The sequence below is a fragment of the Coenobita brevimanus genome, chromosome 92 (assembly GCF_032717465.1).
Source record: "Coenobita brevimanus isolate Jiangsu-jjx chromosome 92, ASM3271746v2, whole genome shotgun sequence".
Taxonomy (NCBI): Eukaryota; Metazoa; Arthropoda; class Malacostraca; order Decapoda; family Coenobitidae; genus Coenobita; species Coenobita brevimanus.
The window spans coordinates 17,317,303-17,338,375 of NC_137045.1; the positions used below are offsets into that span (position 1 = coordinate 17,317,303).

The 21,073-nt window shown below is 41.2% G+C and overlaps 1 protein-coding gene across 1 annotated transcript in view; it reads left to right on the forward strand.

Moving 5' to 3' along the window:
• The window catches only part of LOC145412106 (condensin-2 complex subunit G2-like), a 346,602-nt gene that overhangs the window by 100,581 nt on the left and 224,948 nt on the right, over positions 1-21,073 (forward strand). The window contains exons 8-9 of the mRNA XM_080282023.1: positions 5,699-5,830; positions 13,913-14,064. Of these exons, the coding sequence (XP_080138149.1) occupies positions 5,699-5,830; positions 13,913-14,064 (284 nt within the window). The remainder of the gene's footprint in view (positions 1-5,698; positions 5,831-13,912; positions 14,065-21,073) is intronic.

Sequence of the window (21,073 nt, forward strand, 5' to 3'; positions counted from 1 at the left end):
TTGTGCCACAGCCTGTTTCACCTCTTCAGTCCACCACACTGTTCCTTGCACCCCCCTCCGTCTTCTCTTCCTTCCACACACCACATCACATGCTGCACATGTTTCTTCTGTAAATATCCTACACACACCTTCCACGTCTCCCATCTGCTCCAATTCATATTTGCCCAATCGTTCCTCCACTTCTCTCTTATACTCTGCCTTTTTCTCATCCTCTTGTAACCTTTCCACTCCCCTTGCAACTACTCCTTCCTCCCTTCTATTCCTCCATCTTACTTTAATCCTAATTCTGGCCACCACCAAGTAGTTGTCAGAAAGTCCACTCCCCCAACCTCTATATGCTCTTGCATCCATTACACATCTTCGCATCCTTTCATCCACACACACATAATCAATCATTGCCTTCCTTTCATTCAGTTCACCACCCACCCTTCTCATCACTCGCCATGTATACCTGTGGATCATTTTATGCCTGAAGAGGGTATTGGCTATCACCAACCCCCTCCCAGCACAAATGTCCACTAATGCACTCTCATTCTCATCTATCTCAGCAGGCACACCCCACTCACCAACTATTCCATCCACCTTCACATTCCTAACTTTACCATTCATATCACTGATGAAAAACACTCTCTCATTCCTTCCAAACTTTTCCATGCACACTTCTACATTTGTCCAGAACTCTTCTCTCACTCTTCTAGCGCGTTCTTGTGTTGGCGCATACACACACACAATCGCCCACATTTGTATTCCAACTTTCAACTTTACCCACACAATCCTTGACCCAACTGATCCATACTGTCTTATGCTCTTCATCCATGTTTTACTCACAACTATACATACTCCTTCCTTTGCCCTCTCATTCTCACCTACTCCTGCACATATACCCCATCCATACTCCCATTCTCTCACACTTTCTCCTCTCCATTTTGTTTTAGTTATTCCACATACATCCACTTTCGCACCCTCAAGCACCTGGACAATCTCTCTCTCTCTCTCTCTTTCACCTCATCATTCGCTCCTCTTACATTCCATGTACCACGTATTGTAATTGTTAATATAGTTTGTCGTTACATAATTGTAGTAATTGCAGTAATATTGTAGTAACTGCAGTCCTGGATTGATCCTGTATAAGGCATTATTGATTATTGTGAATTTTTCTGGTGGTACATGTAGTTTGGGTAATTATATGTCATCTCCACTTTCTAACTTGTATATAACTTTAGACCATGTTGGATCAAGTCTTTGTGGTTTTGCAATTTCATCATTGTTTGGGATGTTTCCTTTGAGATTTAATGCTGCGACATGAATTGTTTTTGGGTTCCTGGAAAATGCATCAGCTACTAGATTAATTTTGCCTTGTATGTAATGAATGTGTACATTGTAGTTTTTGACTGTACATTTCCATCTTGCTCTCCTTCCAGAGAGGAGTTTTTCTTTAAACATACCCACTAGCGGTTTATGGTCGGTGAGTAAGTGTATTTCGTAACCATATACCAAATACGGAACTTTTGTAATGCAAAAACCACTGCAAGCGCCTCTAAGTCTATAGTGCAATAATTTTTTTCTGCAGCTTTTATTTGTCTGCTGGCAAATGCAATTGGTTAATTCTTTCCTCTCTTATGTTCTTGCATCAATACAGCCCCTAATCCTTTAATACAGTAAAAGTCCCATTATTCGGCATCTATGGGACCGGGATGATGCTGAGATATTGGATTTGCCGATTAATCAAAAACCTACCCACTCAGTACCTTAAATATACTGGTGAACACTGGCATCACCACTTATGGTAGTACAATTGTGTTTGGAGAGAGTACTGTATACTGTACAATACTGCAATCAATACAGTACTGTACCTGAATCTGAAATATATATATATATAAATTAGTGAACATAAACAAGTGTAATGACACAGTAGGCATACAAGTCAGATAACACTTCCTGGATGGCCGAGATGATACGTAATATTACCTACCAGCTCAGTACATCACTTGTATTGGTGAACTCATCACTACTTATATTAATACAAATATGTTTGGAGTTAGTGCTGTATACAGTACTTTTTCCAAACAAAATAAAATAGTCGGAAAATTGCATAAAATAAAGTGAAGGAATATGAATTGGTAAGGTCTTTCTGATGAAAGTTAAACGTACATTTTGCACTTTTTTTTTTTTTTTTTTTTTTTTTTTTTTTTTTTTGAAAGGGAGAGTATTGATGCAAACAGTAATGTATTCCATTAACCCCTTAATAACCTCTGGCATTGAACAACCCTTTACAGTACCGATGTCAGCGATGTCGAGTTAGTGAGCTATGAAAAATCTGTGAACAATTATGGGAAGGGAACGAAGGTCACTGGTATGTTTACACGACTCTACAATACGATTCCAAGCAGAGGGTCGGTTAATCTCAGATGTTTTCGCCCATTTGGTAAATGCACCGTAACTTTGTAACTTCTCCCTTGAATCATAGCATGGGTTTAGGAATCTAAATAACACATTATTAGGTGCGTCAGACGATTATCTTGACATCTTTAAGAAAATGGAAGAAATTTAATCCCTCTATGAGTACGTAGAGTAAGTTTCTTCCGTTCTTCTGAAATCAATTTGTTTTACTTAAAGATGTGAAGATAATTGTCTGGCTCACCTAGCAATGTGTTATTTAGGTTCCTAAACCCATGCTATGATTCGCTATGAGTCACGAAAAAATTGATAAAGTTACGGGGCATTTACCGAATGGGCGAAAACATCTGAGATTAACCGACCGCCTGACTGCTTGGAATCGTAGCGTAGAGTCATGTAAACATACCAGTGATCTTCGTTCCCTCCCCATAATTGTTCATTTTTCTTTATAGCTCACACTAACTTGATATCACTGACATCGGTACTGTAAAGGGTTGTTCAGTGCCGGAGGTTATTAAGGGGTTAATGGGATATATTACTGTTTGCATCAATACTCTCTTTTTCACATTAAACATAAAAACAAACAAAAGAATGAGCTCTAAATGTATGTTTAACTTTCATCAAATAGACCTTAGCAATTCATATTCCTCCAGTTTATTTTTAAGTATTTTTCTGACTTTAGGTTAGGTTAGGTATGGTTAAATTATTAGGTACAGTTAAACTCGGTTAGGTTAGGTTTAGTTAAACAGGACAGTCCCTTCCACCATTATGCTGAGGAATAAAAATACTAGAGCTGTCACAGTCGTACAGCTAAAAACAACGGGGAAACTTATTTAACAAGCACCATTATTTATGGGTAATGCATTACAGTATCAGTGGTTCATGGGCTACGCAATTATTGGTAAATGTCACATTCAGGAAGGCGTCAAGAATGAACGAATTTCAAGAATTAGCGAGGGGGCTTGGAATGTAAACGAATTTCAAGAATTAGCGAGGGGGCTTGGAATGTAACCCTCGCTAATTTGGAGGAGGTGGTTACTGTACTGTATGATACTGTGCAATATTGTAATCAATACAGTACTATACCTGCATCTGAAAAAGTTTAGGAATTAGTGAACATACAGACTTGCAATGAAACATTAGGCCTACAAGTCACAGATAACACTTCCTGGACTGCCGAGATGATTCCGGACATCTGCTGAACAATCAAAGATTTTTGTAAATGGGACTATTTCTCAAAACTGCCAAAATGTCGGATCTGCCGAATAATCAGCTGCCGAATAACAGGACTTTTACTGTAGATCCATGTGTGCAAATAACAAATGGTTCTGTGAAATCCGGATAGGCCAAACATGGTGCATTTGTAAGTTTATCTTTTAATTTGTTAAATGCTTGTTTTTGTTCATCTTCCCATTGGAGTACAGCATCTTTTTTGAGTAGCTGGAATAGAGGAAAGGCTATATGCGAGAGCTGTTGTATAAATGACGTATAATACCCTGCTAGAGCTAAAAATTGTCAAACTTCGTCTATTGTAGTGGGTTCTGGGAAGTCTCTTGCTGCCTGTGTTTTGTCATTGGAGGTGTGAATACTTTCAGCATTTAGTTTGTGGCCTAAGAATTTTATTTCCTTCAAGCAAAATTTGCATTTAGAAAGCTCAATTTTTAAACCAGCATCACCAAGCTTTTGTAAGAGTAGGTCAAATTTCTGGAGTTGTTCTCTTATATCGTTAGTTGCGACAATTATATCATCAAGATAACTGAATATTCCTTGTCCTAGAATTCCGGACAATACGTAATTCATCAGGCATTAGAAAGTGCCTGGTGCTGTCTTCAGTCCCATTGGCATTCTCCTGTATTGGTAATGTCCTGTATTTGTGGAAAAGGCAGTGTATTTACGTGACTCTTGATCTAATGGAATTTGATAGTATCCATTTAGTAAATCTATTGTAGAAAATACATTATTTTCGGTCCAATATTCTGTAGGATGTCACTTAGCAATGGCTTGGGAAACCGGTCTGGGATTGTGTGATTGTTTAGTTTATGGAAATCTACTACCGCACTCATTTCTCCATTTCGTTTGGGCATGAAAAATAATGGGGCATTCCATGGGGAGACTGATGGCTCAATAATTCCAAGTTTTAACATTTCATCGACGTCCTGGTTTGCAAGTGTATGTTGAGATTGTGCGACTCTATAGGCAGGTATGAAAATTGGTTGTGTGTCTGGGTGCACATTAATCTTATGATTAATCAGGTTAGTACACCCTAATTGTCCTCCGGGTAATGCTACAGTGTCCCTGTGTTTTTCCAACAATGTTAACAAATCAGTAAAGTCTGCTAAATTTCCTTAAACTGTTCCCTGTCTCAGCGGGCACTTGAACTTGGGTCTGATAGAACTGCGGGCCACCTCTCAACTGATTGAACCACCATCTCCCCTGAAGGCCACCAACCAAAGAACCCCGAAGCTCTAGCATCATGTATTATTTTTTTTTTTTACCTGTTCAGTTTCAGTACCATCACAAATTGCTGCTCACAGATAATCATTTTTGTGTTGATTAGGGGTGCTTGCCATCCACTCACTTGATGTAGTGTTGCTCTTGGGTGTCTGCCCTTTCTTCTCCTCCATCCTTCTTTCCTTCCATCCTCTTCTGTCTTTCTTTCCCTCTGTCTTTCCTTGTCCTTCTGCCTACCGGTGACTTTACACTCCCTCTTCTGTCTTTCTTTCCTTCATTCTTTCCTCTTCCTTCTGCCTGTGAGTGACTCGACACTGAGTGACAAGCCAAATGGTTTCCTGTACACCATGAAACCATTTACTATGCTGGGTGGTAACCATATACCTGTAACCAAATTTTGGCGCCTGGTGGTTTAACGGGTAATTATTGTGCTCCAGTTGGATTGAGCCGGTGAAGGTTTATATCCAAGGGGTGGTTGGGGATTATTGCTTACGTAATGCCACTCAGGGATGAGTGAGGCTGGTCACTCTCATCTTAAATGTCAGGACTAACTCCCTAGCCCTGGGCTTCTATGCTTCTTATGGGCCAACATAGGATTGGATGATGGATGATGAATGAACACTTATGTAGTGCACCTCACTCTCAACAGATATTTTTTCAGTATCACCTCAACAATATGTTTTGGAGATTATAAGGGTGAAGTAGCCATACTTCTGCAGTTTGTTTTGTTTAAGTCCAGATTAACCAAAGGCTACACAATAACAACAACAACATACTGTATATACAGCACTTTATATGTACAATGATGATGCAAATACTGGAATTTAATTTTTCTCCATATTTCTTGCAGGGTGTGTTTTCCATTCTGTCCAGCTACTGGCTCTTAGTGCCTTCTCATATCATCAAGACAATTTTCCAGAAGCTTCTGTCAGAGTTAGTTTATGATGCTTCATCTTCGGAAGTTAGAACACAGGTTGTTAAGGTTAGTACTTTTGGGTAATTTATACATATTACCCTAAAACTATTTCCACCAATCATTGGGTCTTGGATCCAGATATGATAACAGGAAATGTAAGAAATATGAGATCTACCAGTAACAGTAGAGGCCTAGTACCATAGATATAAATAAGCCTAGGTGCCGCTTGACATTACTTTCGATGCGCCTGCCATCTTGGAATGGTCAAGACAGATGATGATGTCTTCCTGCCAATGGGCAAAGTTGACCTTTATTTACCTAGAAATGCCAAAACACTGCTGTTTTGGGGGTATAGAAAGTGTGTGAATGTATCTGTGGTGGCACTGATAGCACTAGCGACTCAACTGTCTGGTTATGCAAGCATTCTTCAGCTACTTCCCTTTCCCCAAAAAGGAAGATGTGGGTTGCAGAAGGGAAACTTAAGCCTTCAGTCCACCGAGTTCATGGTTCAGATGAACCAGGAACCACAACAACCACCATCACCACAACAAAACCACTGCCACAACAACCACTACCACCACCATCACCACAACAACAATACAGCAACAACAACCATAACAACCACCACCACAACAAGAAGTCACCATCACAACAACAACAACAACCACCACCACCATCAACAACAACCATCATCACAACAACAGCTACCACCACCATCACAATAAGCACCAACACCACCCCAACAACAACATTCATTTTCATAGTCTAAATTCACTTTAAAACAAGCACAACTATTACATGCTTGGCTGCTCCAAGATAGCAGCCACGCAGACACATCGCCGCTGTACTAAAGAATGGGCGATGCGGCATCTAGGCCTATTTATATCTATGCCTAGTACCATGAGCCATCTATCCATTCACTCAGATTTAATGTCTTCAGTATTCTTGACTTCACCTCTTAATCTAACCCCTTCAGGACCATGACATATGTCAAACATCATAATAGTCCAGGTATGCCAGGCTGTGACGTATGTCAAACATCAGATATTCATGTGGTGCAGGGGTCCCCAAAGTGGTCAGTGTCAACCCCCAGGGGTTGCAAAATGGCTGGCGGGTCAAAAGGGGGTCGATAATTGTTTGGGGTCAATAGGGGATCGATGAATGTTGGAAGTGCGACTGGGGATCAGTCAGTTTACTGGGATTAAAAGCTGAAATGTGTATAAGAAATTTATATTAAGTACATACGATATCATGCAATAAATTATGAATTATTACTACAGGATTTATGTATGATTAGATTTTATCAGATATTTTAGACTAGTTTTATTGAAACAGAACGATATCTTAATTTATTTGGCATCAGATGTAACCACACCATTGTAATGTTTCTTTCACCTGGATGAATTACTTTGATTTTCTTTACTCATGTGCCTTGTTATTACTAATACTGGATAAACGTGTTAACCCTTTATCATCAGGGGTGTTTTCGTTTTTGAAGGCCCCAACATGCTTGCATGCATCGGCCTTGGTCACCTAATGGCGGCTTTCCATGCTGTTCGAACTCTGGCAGCTTCCCTATTTAATCCCTTAACCTTGAGGTCACACTCAGTGGCCTCTTCCCAGATCTTTTTCAGTCTTCTTCTCACTGCCCAACCCCCAGCATTAACAATTCTCACTTTCTGCACCAAATTATCATCCCCCATCCTCTCCACATGCCCAGACCATCTCAATCTACTTCTCCTCATCACAGCACCAATACACTCCAGTCCCATTGTACCTCTCAGCTCTTCCAACGTAAACCTATCCCCCCCAGACCTTTGCACTCAAGGTCTCACTGCACATCCACCTAATAATTGCCATCTCTGTATGTTTGAGCCTGCGAATATCCTCTTCCTTTACTGCCCATGTGCCACAACCATACAGCATTACACTTCTAAACACATGCTGCATACAAAGATCACTTAGCATGGAGGAAGACCCCTCTTAAGTGTCAGGAGAGGCAACAGCTCCCTTAACTTCTTCCAACCACTCCTCACTCTAGCCACAGAGCTAGCTCCTTCCCCACCTCCAGCACATAACATGTCTCCCAAATAACAAAACTTTTCCACATACCCAAGATACTCACCAGCAAGTTCAATCCTTTGATGCCTGGCAATCTCCACCTGCTCTCCCCGATACATTGCACACGTGAAATCAGCATTATCTCGCAATCTACCTCTAATACCACTACATCACTTATCCACCCACTTATAACAAACACTTCACAAGATGGAATTACTTCCCACACCCTTGCGTCATCGCACATGGCCACTCTCCTTTTTCTTTGACAGTACTGGCCTCAGCCCTAGATACCATCACTTTTGTTTTATCTGCATTTACTCTTAAGTCCATGTGCCCCATACCGTCTCTCCACTTCTTGAATCTTTCTTCCACGTCCCTTTCATTCTCTGCAACCAGCACCAAATCATAAGCTCGTAAAAAATTGATGTGGCACGTGACTTAAACTGAAGCACTGTGCAAATGGTAGTGTAGAGATTAGGGTGGGTCGAAAAGGAATCAGCTTAGAGTTGCCAGGTTGAAACATAGTCAGGATGGTGCTCCTTTGCAATGACAGCAACACTGTGAAAAAAATGTTTCAATATATGCATGCCCATTCCAGCAACTTGGATCTAAAAATAAAGTTATTTATCAAAAAACTTAGAAACACATGCCATTTTTTTGGTTGAACTAAAATGCAATTTCTGTGTTAAATTTCAATTTTAAAAATAGAAGTAACAGTTGAAATAAATGTATTCAGATCGTATGAAAGGCATTATTTCATGAAAAAGAAGAAGAACAGTAGAAATGGCATGAACAATTGAACGCATCAAAAGTCTTGTTTACTTTCACGCTTCGGGAACAAGCTGTGAGATCGCTTACATTAGACGAGCATACCATGATGTGATTCATGCCCAGATACTTTACTTGTGGTGGATGTGACGTCCTTGATGCTGTGTTTCATTCCTTGGCAATGGCAAGGTTACACATCCAGTACGATGGGTTGGCTTTTGTCCATTTGGTCAAGTCTGTTCTTTAGCAATGGAGGAACTGTAGCAGAAGAACGCTCTACCAGCTCAGCATACTTCTTAGCATCGAAGTTTATCTTCAGTGCCAAAATTTCAAATATTCTAACTGAGGCTTGGTCATCATTCTCATTCATCTGTGCTTGTTTCATCAACTTGATCCCCAAGCATACGCCAACATCTTCTTCAGCAACAGCTGACAACAGGACGTTCTCTGGGTGACTTCTGTAGCTGTTATTAGCAAGCACAGGGAGGATGATCGCCTGATCGTCCAATGACAGCTTTTGAAGGAGCTCCACCATGAAGAAGAAATTTTTGGCTCCATCCTGACACAAGCTGTTGACTTTCACCCTGAATGGCACAGGAGCACAGCAGTTCACAGTGAATGAAACGAGACATTTTTGGGTTGGTTATGGTTGCCCCTTTGACATGTAAAGTCACAGTACGCGATTAGCTTTCGTAAGTCACCTGGCATGATTTAGCGGTCCTGGTTGTGCAGGTGGTCCCACATGTTTATTAGTATCTCCACTTGGCAGTTGCACTGACAGACATGCATGGTACAGTATTGACATTTGTCCCATCACAGACGATAACTTACAACGAATCTACTGAATCTGTTTCTCGAATGACAGACATGACTTCTTGGCAATATCTGCTGCTCTTCCACTTTCAGGAGAAATGTGGTCGATGTTAACGACGTCAGGAAAAGCAACTTCTGAGTATTGATCTTCCTTCCCAATCCTCTGACCATCTGGGGTTTTCTTGAGCGTCTGGCCAATTTTTCCATCGAAACCGATGCAAACGATCTTCAAGTCATTTTTATGCTGTTGCAATGAGACATCTCTCCAGTATTTTCTCTGACGGCGTAGTTTACGGGGATCAACTTTATTTTCCTCACAAAGAATATTCATATCTTTCAGTGCTGCATTCACAGTGGAGGAGATGTCTCTATTGCATGCTTGACATTGATCAGCTACCCAACTCAGCTCAGGGTAGATTAATCTGTTCTGACTGTTTGCTTCCATCTGCTTCTGCAGTATCATCATCAACATATTGATCAAATTGTTCATCACAGGCACTTTTGTCGATACATGCTGTCAATATATCTTCATTATTTTGATTAGTATCTCTAGTTGACTCTTCATAGAGCTTCCTTTTCATCACTCTATTTGTTGCACGCTTATTTTATGCTGTCTTCTTCCGGTCTATTCCACCAATATACATTTTTCAGCAGCTGTTTTGGTCAACCCAGCAAGGCCACTCCTCAGGCGATATCTTGTCTGCTGTAGCGCACTGACACTCAGACCTCTCACGTGCATTGAAGTTTTTGAAACATTTGCAACCCTTAATGTCAAATAAGGCGTCAAAGCTGGCGAGTTTCTCTGTGTTGGTGTTGGAAGTCCTTTTGCTCACTGAATATTTCCTAAGCTCCTGTGTCTTTGCCATCAGGCATTTCACACGAATAACAACACTGGTGTAATCAATATTTGAGATGGAAGCTTTCTCGGAAATTCCTGCTACTTCAAGTGCAACAGTTTCCATGTAGGCTTGGGTGCTCAGTGACGGATTTGTGGATTTATGTTGCAAATATGCCCTTATGACATCACAGCTAGTGGGCAACTGATTTGCCAGAAGACTGTGTGATGAGCCGAAAACAGAGCCTTTCGTGCTTTCTCATGTGCCGCAACTGGCCATGATTCCAGTAAAATATGCAAACTCATGCAAAATTCAAAACTGTAAACCAGTACCAGTTCATGTAGTTGGTAAACGAAATGCAAAACAATGGGTTATCATTTATAGATTGCCAATCACCGGTAATCACTGAATGCTTGGAGCGTCAGTACCATAAAGACTAAATTGAAAGTTGCTGGAGTATCACTGACTCAATTTAAAAAATACAATTATTTCATGTGAAAACATATTATAGGGCATCAAAATAGCCATATTTTGTTGAATTTTAAATTTTTGACCCACCCTGGTAGAGATGTTTTACTACTACTGGTCGGAGGGAGCTCAGTTTGGTCTTGTTTTGAAGCTTAATAATTGTACTTTATCATACTACATAAAAGCAGTACAGGTATATGCAAAACAAAATGCAAAAAAAGGGAGTAGAATTTAGTTGACATGCAAAAATTTTACACTTTACACTCATACCCCAATTTCCGACACATCGATAACCAACAATTTGCTACCGAACAAAAGAAATGGGGGAAAATTCCCACAATCCAACAGCCATCGATTCGCTAGTGTGAACACTCCATGCCCTCCCTAGGTTTGAAATGGCTTGTCTGAACCAGATGTGGTGGTGCACACAGCTCTCCCTGCCCTCCTTCCATCCCCGGCTCTTCACTTTATTTGGCGTAGGGCTTGGCTGAATTACAATGGATATATATATATATATATATATATATTTTAATGCTAGGAAGAAGGAACCAAAGACTATGAGCCCGCAAGAACTGTTCCTTCCAAGTGAAAAACAAAATACAAGGGAGAGCCAAATTCAAGATCCAATCATTTCGAGATGCCTGGATGCACTGTGTTTGAAAGACTGGAGATCATAGCTAGCAGGAAATACAGACAGAGGGAGACAGTTCCAGAGTTGACCTGTTGCATAAATGAAGAACTGAAAGTAATGGTTAATTCTCGCATTGGAGCGTTTGACAGAAAAGGGATGAGAGTTTGCTGCTAGACGGGTGCTACGCTTCCGTTGTAGAGGTCGAGGAATGCATGGAGACAGTTCAGAGGAGCAGTGACCATTGAAGTAGCGAGAGAAAAGAGATAAAGATGCAACAATGCGGCGAAGAGACAGAAGTTGAAGGGAGCCAGTAAGAGGAGGAGAGTTAATGAGACGAAAAGCCTTTGACTTCACCCTGTTGAGAAGAGCTGTATGTGGGAAGCCTCCCCACACATGTGAGTTGTACTCTACACAGGGGTGGATAAAACCCGTATATAGAGTCATCAGTTGTGCAGGGGTAAAAAGGGAATGGAGTTTACTTAACACACCCAATCTCTTGGAAGCATTTTTTACAAGAGATGTAATATGATCTTTCCAAGATAAGTCCCGAGTGAATGAAACCGCAAGCATGTTCAGGGATGATGCAGGATTAAGCTGATTATTATTAAACATTAGTGGGTTCACCTGTGGAAGATTATGTTGGGTTCTGTCTATTGCCAGACGCCTCAATCCCGTCTGGGGTGGCCACAAACAAATTTTGTCGGGTTGATAGGTGTAAAAACTGAGTCTTTGATGCATTAACCCTAGATTAGCAAGTTGGCGCCAAAGTCGGTACCATAGGCCTATTCAGCTTTACCATGCCGCCACCTATGGGCATCTGTGGCCACCCTCCCCAGTATTCTCAGTTCAAGGTCTGCTGTGGTCGTGCATGGTGGGTAGGTTTTGCTGCCGTGTAAAATTTCGGTTTTATGCTTATTGGTCCATTTTTCGATACCACCTTGCAACTAACGTGAGGTTGAGGCTGCATACGCTTACTAGTTAATATAATTATGCATTTATGTGTGTTATTTTGCAGCCAAAAGAGTGTACAGAAGGTAATCAGCAGAAACATTCAATATGGGGGGGGGGAGTAGAGGAGGCAGAAGTGGATGTGTAACAGTGCCCTGGGATGAGTCCGATGCTCCCACTGGTGCTACATAGTTGCCCATTATTTATTTCATAAAAATTATATTTTTCTTTGTCAGTAGTTTTAGGTTAGAACTCTTGCAAATACATTGCATTACCTTGAAAAGATTTTGTAATTAAAATCTGTATCATTTTCATATTTATTTTCATTTTTCAAAGTTGTTACTGAATCAGGTACCACCTTGCCACTCATGTACAAATCCTGACCTTGCTAATCTAGGGTTAAAAACAACAAGATTATTTTTACCCCAGTTGGAGATTTGAGCCAAGTCTGACATTAGGTGTGCCATAGCCTCATCTCTTGTTTGTTGAAGTAATTGCTGAGATGGACGTTGTGGGTTGAGGGTTGACTGTATTGAAATTCTCAGTGTTACAGGGAGTAGGCTGTGGCCCCAGCTGATCAGAGTGGTATGCCCGAGGGAGATGGGAATGCTGGTGATGGGAAGAGCTGGAGCACCTGTTTCACTAGTCATCAGAATATCCTGACCATCCTCTTTTGCTGACCTTTTCAGTGTGACACTAACATGGAGAGTAGACCAGCACACTCTCCCAAACACATTTCTCTAACTATCTCATGCATTACTCAGCATGCATTTACATAAAACAACGTATCCCACTATGTCACAAGGTTTGGTGCCAGCAAGGGCATGTGGCCAGACAACTTTGGGCCTGCTACCTAGAAGTGAACCTGTTGAGGGAATGCTTGAGGATTGCATGGAGAGGTGTCATTAAATGAGCAAGACCAGTATATACAGGCATGTTGGAGTCTTTATAAATGTAATGAAACTTTAGTGCCAATACAATAGACCCCCACCTTACTGCACTCCACTAGACCGGGTATTGGATTTAACAAACACTGTGGGTCCCCGAACAAACTGTTATACATATCAGATACCATCTGGTGAGTGGAAACACACACAGACCTGCCATGCAATTGTTGGCCCATTTGGACCTTTTTTTTCACATATTGTATACTATCCATTACATGGTGCATGTAACAGGCATACTGATAGTCTTCCACATGCAGGGTGGCTCAGAATGCAGTTACCAATGCTGGCAGCAGTTTTTCTCACCTACTTGGGCTATTCATGAAGTCATGCTGTATCAGGGGTGTGAATTATGGACAAAGTGTAAAATGGGTATAGTTTTCATTTTAGTACTTGAATGTGCTGTTTCATTCATTTGTTTTTCATTATGTGCTTGAAATCTCACTTTAGGGGTGGACAATGGAACTTACCAGATTTTTGGATTTATTAGATTTGGCTTCCCCCAAATCGATACGGTTTAGAGTGGGTCAACTTTATATCCCTTTTGTGGCTTGGTGCTAGTTGTTTATTATTCCTTCCTTCCTTCCTTCTTTTCTTGGATTCTTTACCCCACCTCACCTCACCACTGAGTAGGAAGAAGAGGTCAAGATGATAATGTTGAAAGTATCCTCTTTTCCAGGGTTTAACTTCATTGTTGGACTCCAGAGATGCTGTGCCTTTCCTTACTGATGTGTTGCCTCGCGTAGGGGAAGTGTTTGATGATCCGGGTGTTAATGTGCGTGTGGCTTTCGTTAGAATGCTGTTGAAGGTGAAAGCCTCAAAAGTAATCAGGTAAGTGTTTTTGGTTAGGTAATATCATTCATAAGCGTTACATACATTGAACTATCTGGAAAAACAAACAAACCAACAAACAATCTGATTAAAGCAGAAGCACAGTATAGGCAAGTTTTCACTACCAGACTATCTATCTATTGCCAGACGCCTCAATCCCGTTTGGGGTGGCCACAAACAAATCGCCTTCACGTCGCCCTGTCCCCCTCCATTTCACTGCCCTGCTCCCAACTCACACCCCCCTCTCTCATATACCTCTCCACCCCATCCCTCCATCTCATCCTCGGCCTCCCCCTCCCTCTTCCCCCCTCCACCTCACTCACGTACACTCTCTTCGTCAGTCTTTCACCCTCCATCCTCTCCACATGGCCAAACCACCTCAGTGTGTTCCTCATAACGCTTCCTATCACATCCACATCCACACCACAATGCTCCTTTATATCCTCATTCGTCAGCCTGTCTCTCCATGTGGCTTCACGGGCTCCTCTTAAATAACTCATTTCCACTGCTCTCACTCTTGACTTGCGTCCTTCCAACAACGTCCAAGCTTCACTTCCGTACGTTAGAGTTGGTATCACAATATTGTCATGTAGTAACTTTTCCACTTCCATGCTCACTTCCCTGTTTCTTATCACTGCTTTCAAGGAACCAGCAACCTTTCTTCCCTGCTGTACCCTTTCAAGCACTGCACCTCCAAACCTCCATCCTTAATCATCACACTACCCAAGTACTTAAACGTAGTCACATTTTCGAATTCCTCACCATCCAACGTCACTGTACATTCACTGATTTCACATCCCTCAAAGACCATCACTTTACTCTTCCCTACATTCACCTTTAGATTCCGTTTCTTACACACTCTCCCAAACTCATCCACCTTGCAGCTCCCCTTCGTCTTCACTCAACAACACAGTATCATCTGCAAACAACAGTACAGGGAGTTTCCACACACTATCCTCTCTCACCAGGGCCACCCCAATGTCCACTACTCTACCTTGTACCTTTTTTATTACCTCATCCATGTACAAATTGAACAACCATGGAGACATGACACATCCCTGTTTCAACCCAACCTTCAAAGAGAAAAATTCACTTAGTTCACCATCCACACGCACTGCAGCCTTCGCACCATCATACATACTCTTCACAGCATTCAACAACTTCCCATCTACTCCATATATTCTTAATACTTTCCACAATCCTTGTCTATCCACCCTGTCATATGCTTTCTCCAAATCCATGAAGGCCGCATACAACTTCTTTCCCTTCTCTAGAAACTTTTCCTCTAAAGATCTAAGAATGAATATCTGATCTACACAACCACTTCCCTTCTTAAAGCCTCCCTGTTCTTCTCCAACTAATTCCTCTGTTCTTTCTCTAACTCTGTCAATAAGTATCCTACCATACACTTTTCCTATTGTACTAAGAAGACAAATGCCCCTATGATTACCACATGCTTCTTTTTCCCCTTTTCCTTTGTACAAGGGAATAATTATACCTGACTTCCAATCCTCCGGGACTCTACCTTCCTCCTAGGCCAATCTACACATCTTCCACATCCATTCTACTATTATCTCTCCCCCACGCTTCGCATTTCACCACACACTCCATCAATTCCTGGGGCTTTCCCCAATTTAACTTTCTTCATTGCTTCCACAACATCAATCCTACTGATTTCTTCCTGTCTTCTCACCTCCTTCCTTCTCCCAGCCATTCCCCAGCCACTTATACTCGCATTACTTCCATCCTCTATGTTCAACAATTCCTTGAAGTGTTCTCTCCATTTTCTTTAATATAGGACAGCAGACCTGTGCAGTGGAATCATGATTAGTCTAATTGGAACATAAAGTCTTTTGCTCTGTGTAAAATCAAAATGCTCCAGAGCATTATTTACATTTTGTTGTTGAGTAACCCCTGTCCAACTGAGCAGATCTGTCAACTACTGGCAAGCAGTCGCCCCTGCGGGGCTCTCCAGTGCATTAAATTGATGTTCACATGCGAGAGACAGGACCTCAGCACCTCACCAAAGTGAGGTGTGGGGAAGAGTGTAGAAGTTTGGTTCCTGGATGTATGCTGCATTTGTGTCTTCGTCTGGTTAATAGTAGTCAGCTTCACTTCACCCTACTTTTTAGTTATTTTGTGCCCACCCAGCATTGTAAGTGGTTTTCTGGGCTACTGGAAACCATTAGGCTTCTCACTTACTGTAGAGCCACCTTAACCCCTACACCGCGGGCATGTTTACCGATGTTTTGCGTGTGCCGCGGGGTTATTCGGGCTCCGACAGACTCTCAAAAAATATTTGCCTAAAATCAGTTATTAGTCCTAGAATATTAAAATTACATATGCTTATGGCACATACCTTCAGCTTTCTCCTGGAATGTTTGTTGAGCCTTCGTCGGTTACCGTAGGACTTTTGGAGACCTCTGAAGTTGGGTAACGAAGTCTCCACTTTACACTTCCCGACAACCCGTAATATGATTACCACAGCCAGATATTAACACTATAAACACTACTCTATGATTTTCAAGTAGTTTGGGATCCATACTCCAAAAAAAAACCCACTGTGAAAGCAATGAAAATTACAAGCGCGTCTGACCGTTGCACTGGCACTAGTTCGCTCTTGGTACTCTGTCATTTATTATTCATAAAACACCTCACACTTTTTATTTCTATTACTATATAACACTTATATATATCTACAGTCTTTATCCATAAGTTTCCTTCAGTAGTATTAGTTTATTGTCACTGTAGGGATTCAATTTCTTTCAGTAAAATACGTAACATTCACTTTCTCGTCCTGTATACTAGCATTGAGAGTGAATGTCACTTTCATCTTCACTCTCATAACTCATAGTATTCAGACATGCTAGAGTGAAACTTTCACTTTCATTACTCCTAGGATATATACTCGTATTCTTATAATACTACTCATTTACATTTCTATTTACGTTCTCTATTTTATTTACGTTATTTACATTTCCATTTTATTTACACTGTGTTATGCACTGTCACTTGAAGTAACTTATAAAACTATTTTCCATTGTTCACGTATATTTACATTCATTACTTTCACTTGCTGTTTACACATTATTTACAATTCCACTTGCACTGTTTTACTCAATAGAAAGATTGTAGTCACTCTTTTATCAATTGTCAGCCCTTTACCTCTTTCCACACGAGGTTTAGTAGGGGTTAAAGGTCACAGGGCCCTTTGCATGGGGTTGAAAAAGTCCCTGAAGTCAGCAAGAAGAAACAGACGTACCTCTACTTCTGAAGATGAGAGTAAACTGATAAGGGAGGGCCGTGGTAGAGGCCTACTTAGGGGATATTCAGTGCTACCAATGTTAGCTCTTGAAACAGCTATGTATAGCACAAATGATTGGCAGGAAAACTAGACAATACATTATAAATTAGGTAGTTCCAGGTGAATGTAAATATCACTTAGGCTTCTCCCTTCCCTCCTTACATGTATATTTATTACGAAAATAGATTATACTGCATATTTCAAGGGGAAAAAAACAGCGAAAATTAGCGAACGAGTGCACGTGAGGTGTTGTCAGGTGATAATTAGCCAATTCCAGGTGTATGGCACTCTTACTTACCTTATTTCTTTCTTGTATATATTATTTGGTATAAGAATAGGACATAGGGCTTATTTCAATGGATGAAATCAGTGAAAAATTCCAGGGAAGATTTACTTAGCTGTAGCACGGCCGGGCAGGCGAGAGGATAGGGTAATGGACGGGGGGTAGGGAGGGGAGTCAAGAATGGGGAGAAATGGCTAAATTGTCAACAATGGATGGGAGTACAGATGAGATTAGGAGTGCTGACTAGTGTTGGACATTGGCAGTACTGATAGATGATACAAGCCCTCACTTGGAAGCCCGGGTGAATTCAAAATAACACAGAATCACAAAAGCGACGCCCCGCAGTATGATCCCTTGCTCCCAAGCATCACGAAAGTGACGCCCCGCGGTTAAGGGGTTAAGTGGAAAAAAAGAATAATAAAAAGTGACTGGAAAGATGAAGATATAGGAAGAGAAGAAGACAGACACAAATAAAAATGATAAAAGTAAAGGAAGAAGTAGGCAGCACGACATCAAGTGAGTGGATGATAATTGCCACCTACAGTCATTGTTTGTATGTAAAATGGGGTGCCAGTAATTGTTTTTGTGATCTGCCTTCTGCCCTTTTTTTTCCAAACTGTCATGAAAGTTATTGTACAGTTATACCTCCTTTGATACTAAACTTTTGAATACATTGTTACTGTATGTATTTGTGACTGTTGCATAGTACTCCTATTCTTTTTTGTTGCACCCTGTGCTGGGAGACTCACTGTTTTCACATTGGTTTACTTTCAACACAGATATCTGGTTTAGGAGGGGAATGCAGTAAGAGACTTGTACGATGTTAATATAAATGTGTGTGTTTTTCATTTTTTTCTGTTAAATGCAGTACACCAATGCCTTAACATTCACGGAATCAACATCCTTGAATTCAACTGTCCGCAAGGTGGCTTTAGATATCCAAATTTATAGATACAGTACAGGGGAGGGGGGAAAAATGCACTGAGCGGTGACATCGATTGAATGCATGACCTATCATGAGTGGTGAATACTTTCTCAGTCTTGACCTGGAAGTGTGTAAAGGATGTGTTGAGACCATGAATACATAAGTATGCACATTCTCTACACATTAATGCGAGGGTGTGTGAGTGTGTGATTAAGATGCTGCAGTTGGTGTGATGGTCATTGAAGCTGTGTCAGGCAAGTGAGTTGTGTAGAGGATATGCAGCAGTGTGAATGAGTTGTGTAGAGAATATGCTTGTATGCACATTCACTACACAGTAATACGAGGGTGTTTGTATGTGTGATCATTTGTGCTGCAGTCTGTGTGTTGGTCATTGAAACTGTATCAGATGAATGAGTGAGGGAGCCAGTCAGACAGCATTCAGCCAGCCTAGTGTGGCAGTGCCACTGAACATGCGCATAAAACTCCGCCCATCCTTACATTAACATATTTCACTAAAGTCCTGGCATAAGAGATGATGTTTCACAGATATGTTTAGCAGTCAGTGAAGCTGTGTACTGGATGGCTGTGTACATGTGAGGATGTGAGAAGGGGCAGCCTAGCAGTGCTTGTTCACAGCCATGAGCAATAGTTAACAAACAGTTTTCTCCCAGCATTGACCACTGTCATCCATATTTCTTGGTCCTCCCAAAACAATAGAATATTCTGCAGTATTATATACGTGTTACACCGGATATCCGATCCGGCCAGATATCCAGGCCGGATATTGGAGTTTTCCAGTATCTGGTATATGGCCGGATATTTCTTTTATCTGGCCAGATTCTACAGTGTAGCAAAGGGTCTTATAAACTTCATTCTAAATTACTTCATTTATTATGATATATTTCAACCTGCTTTAAGAGGTACAGTATAACCTGCTTTAAGAGGTACGGTATAAATCTAGCTTTTCACACAAAATAGTAGCTACTGAGTATGTTTAATCTTGAAAACAATGTAAATTCTTAAACACAATCATCATCATCATCATCAGGACCTCCTTTCTCACCCAAGGGCAGGGTGAGGAGTAGCAATGTCCAGACAGACCAAAATTGCCCAATCCAATGGGCCACACTTCCATTCACTCATCATTCAAGCCCCTGGAATCCTGGCTCTGTCGGATATGCCAAAAACATTCATCACGTTCTGTAGCTTCACATATCGTATCCGACAGAGTCAATCCAGACGCTGCCACATTAAAAAGGGGTTCCAAAAATCCCTGATCATGCATATCTCCTCACAAAATTCATCCAGCCAGCTCGGTCTCCTGTCAGTTCCGTAGCCTCACAAACTTCTAAACCTCTCCTCCTCACACATTCATCCACCATATCTCTCCACCTTCTCCTTTTCCTACCTCGCCTCCTCCCTCATTCGAATTCGCTCAGATATACCTTCTTCACCACTCTATTGTTATCCATTCTCCCCACATGACTGTACCATCTCAGTACACTCTCTTCAATTCTGGTGTCCACCGACTTCCTCACTCCGCATCTTTCACGAATCACATTATTTCGCATCCTATCCACCCTCTGTACTCCACATACATTCTCCAGCAGTCCCTTCTCCACTGCTCTTACTCTTGACTTTTAATTTTCATGCTACATCATAGTCTCACATCCATATTTTAAAGTTGGCACTAACACTCCTTCATGTAAGCCTTGTGCAGCTGCAACACTCAAGCCTCTGTTTCTTATCAAGGCCTTCATTGCACCAGCTACTTTTCTTCCTTGTGTCACTCTACTTTCAACTTGTTTTGCACATTTTCCTCTCTTTTCTATCACTGTACCCAGGTATTTGAACTCTCTTGCCAATTCCAGTCTTTCTCCATTCACAGTTACATTGCACTGGGAGTCACCTTCTCTCTCAGTAACCATCACTTTACTCTTTTCTACATTTACTCTCAAGCAAAGATGCTTACAGACATCAGAAAAACTCTGCACTAGCCTGCCAAGTACTTGTCGGGTACTTGCAAGCAGTACTGCATCATCAGCATACAACAAATTTGAGATATTCTTTCCATCACCATTCATTACCAATGGCATCCCTCTCTCCATTACTCGTGTCTTCACTTCTCTCATCACCCCATCGATATATACATTGAACACTCATGGGGACATCACACAACCCTGTCACATGCCCACACTGATTGTGAACCATTCACTTAGATGCCCATTAACCCTGACACATGCTTCACTACCATCATAAAAACTCTTGATGGCATTTTTTTTTTTTTTTTTTATGCGAGGAAGAAGAAACCAGAGGCCATGAGCCCGCAGCAACAATTCCCTCCAAGAGAAAAACAAAATACAATAGAGAGCCAAATTCAAGATCCGATCATTTTGAGATGCCTGGACACACTGCGTTTGAAAGACTGGAGATCATAGGCAGCAGGAAATACAGACAGAGGGAGACAGTTCCAGAGCTGACCTGTTGCATAAATGAA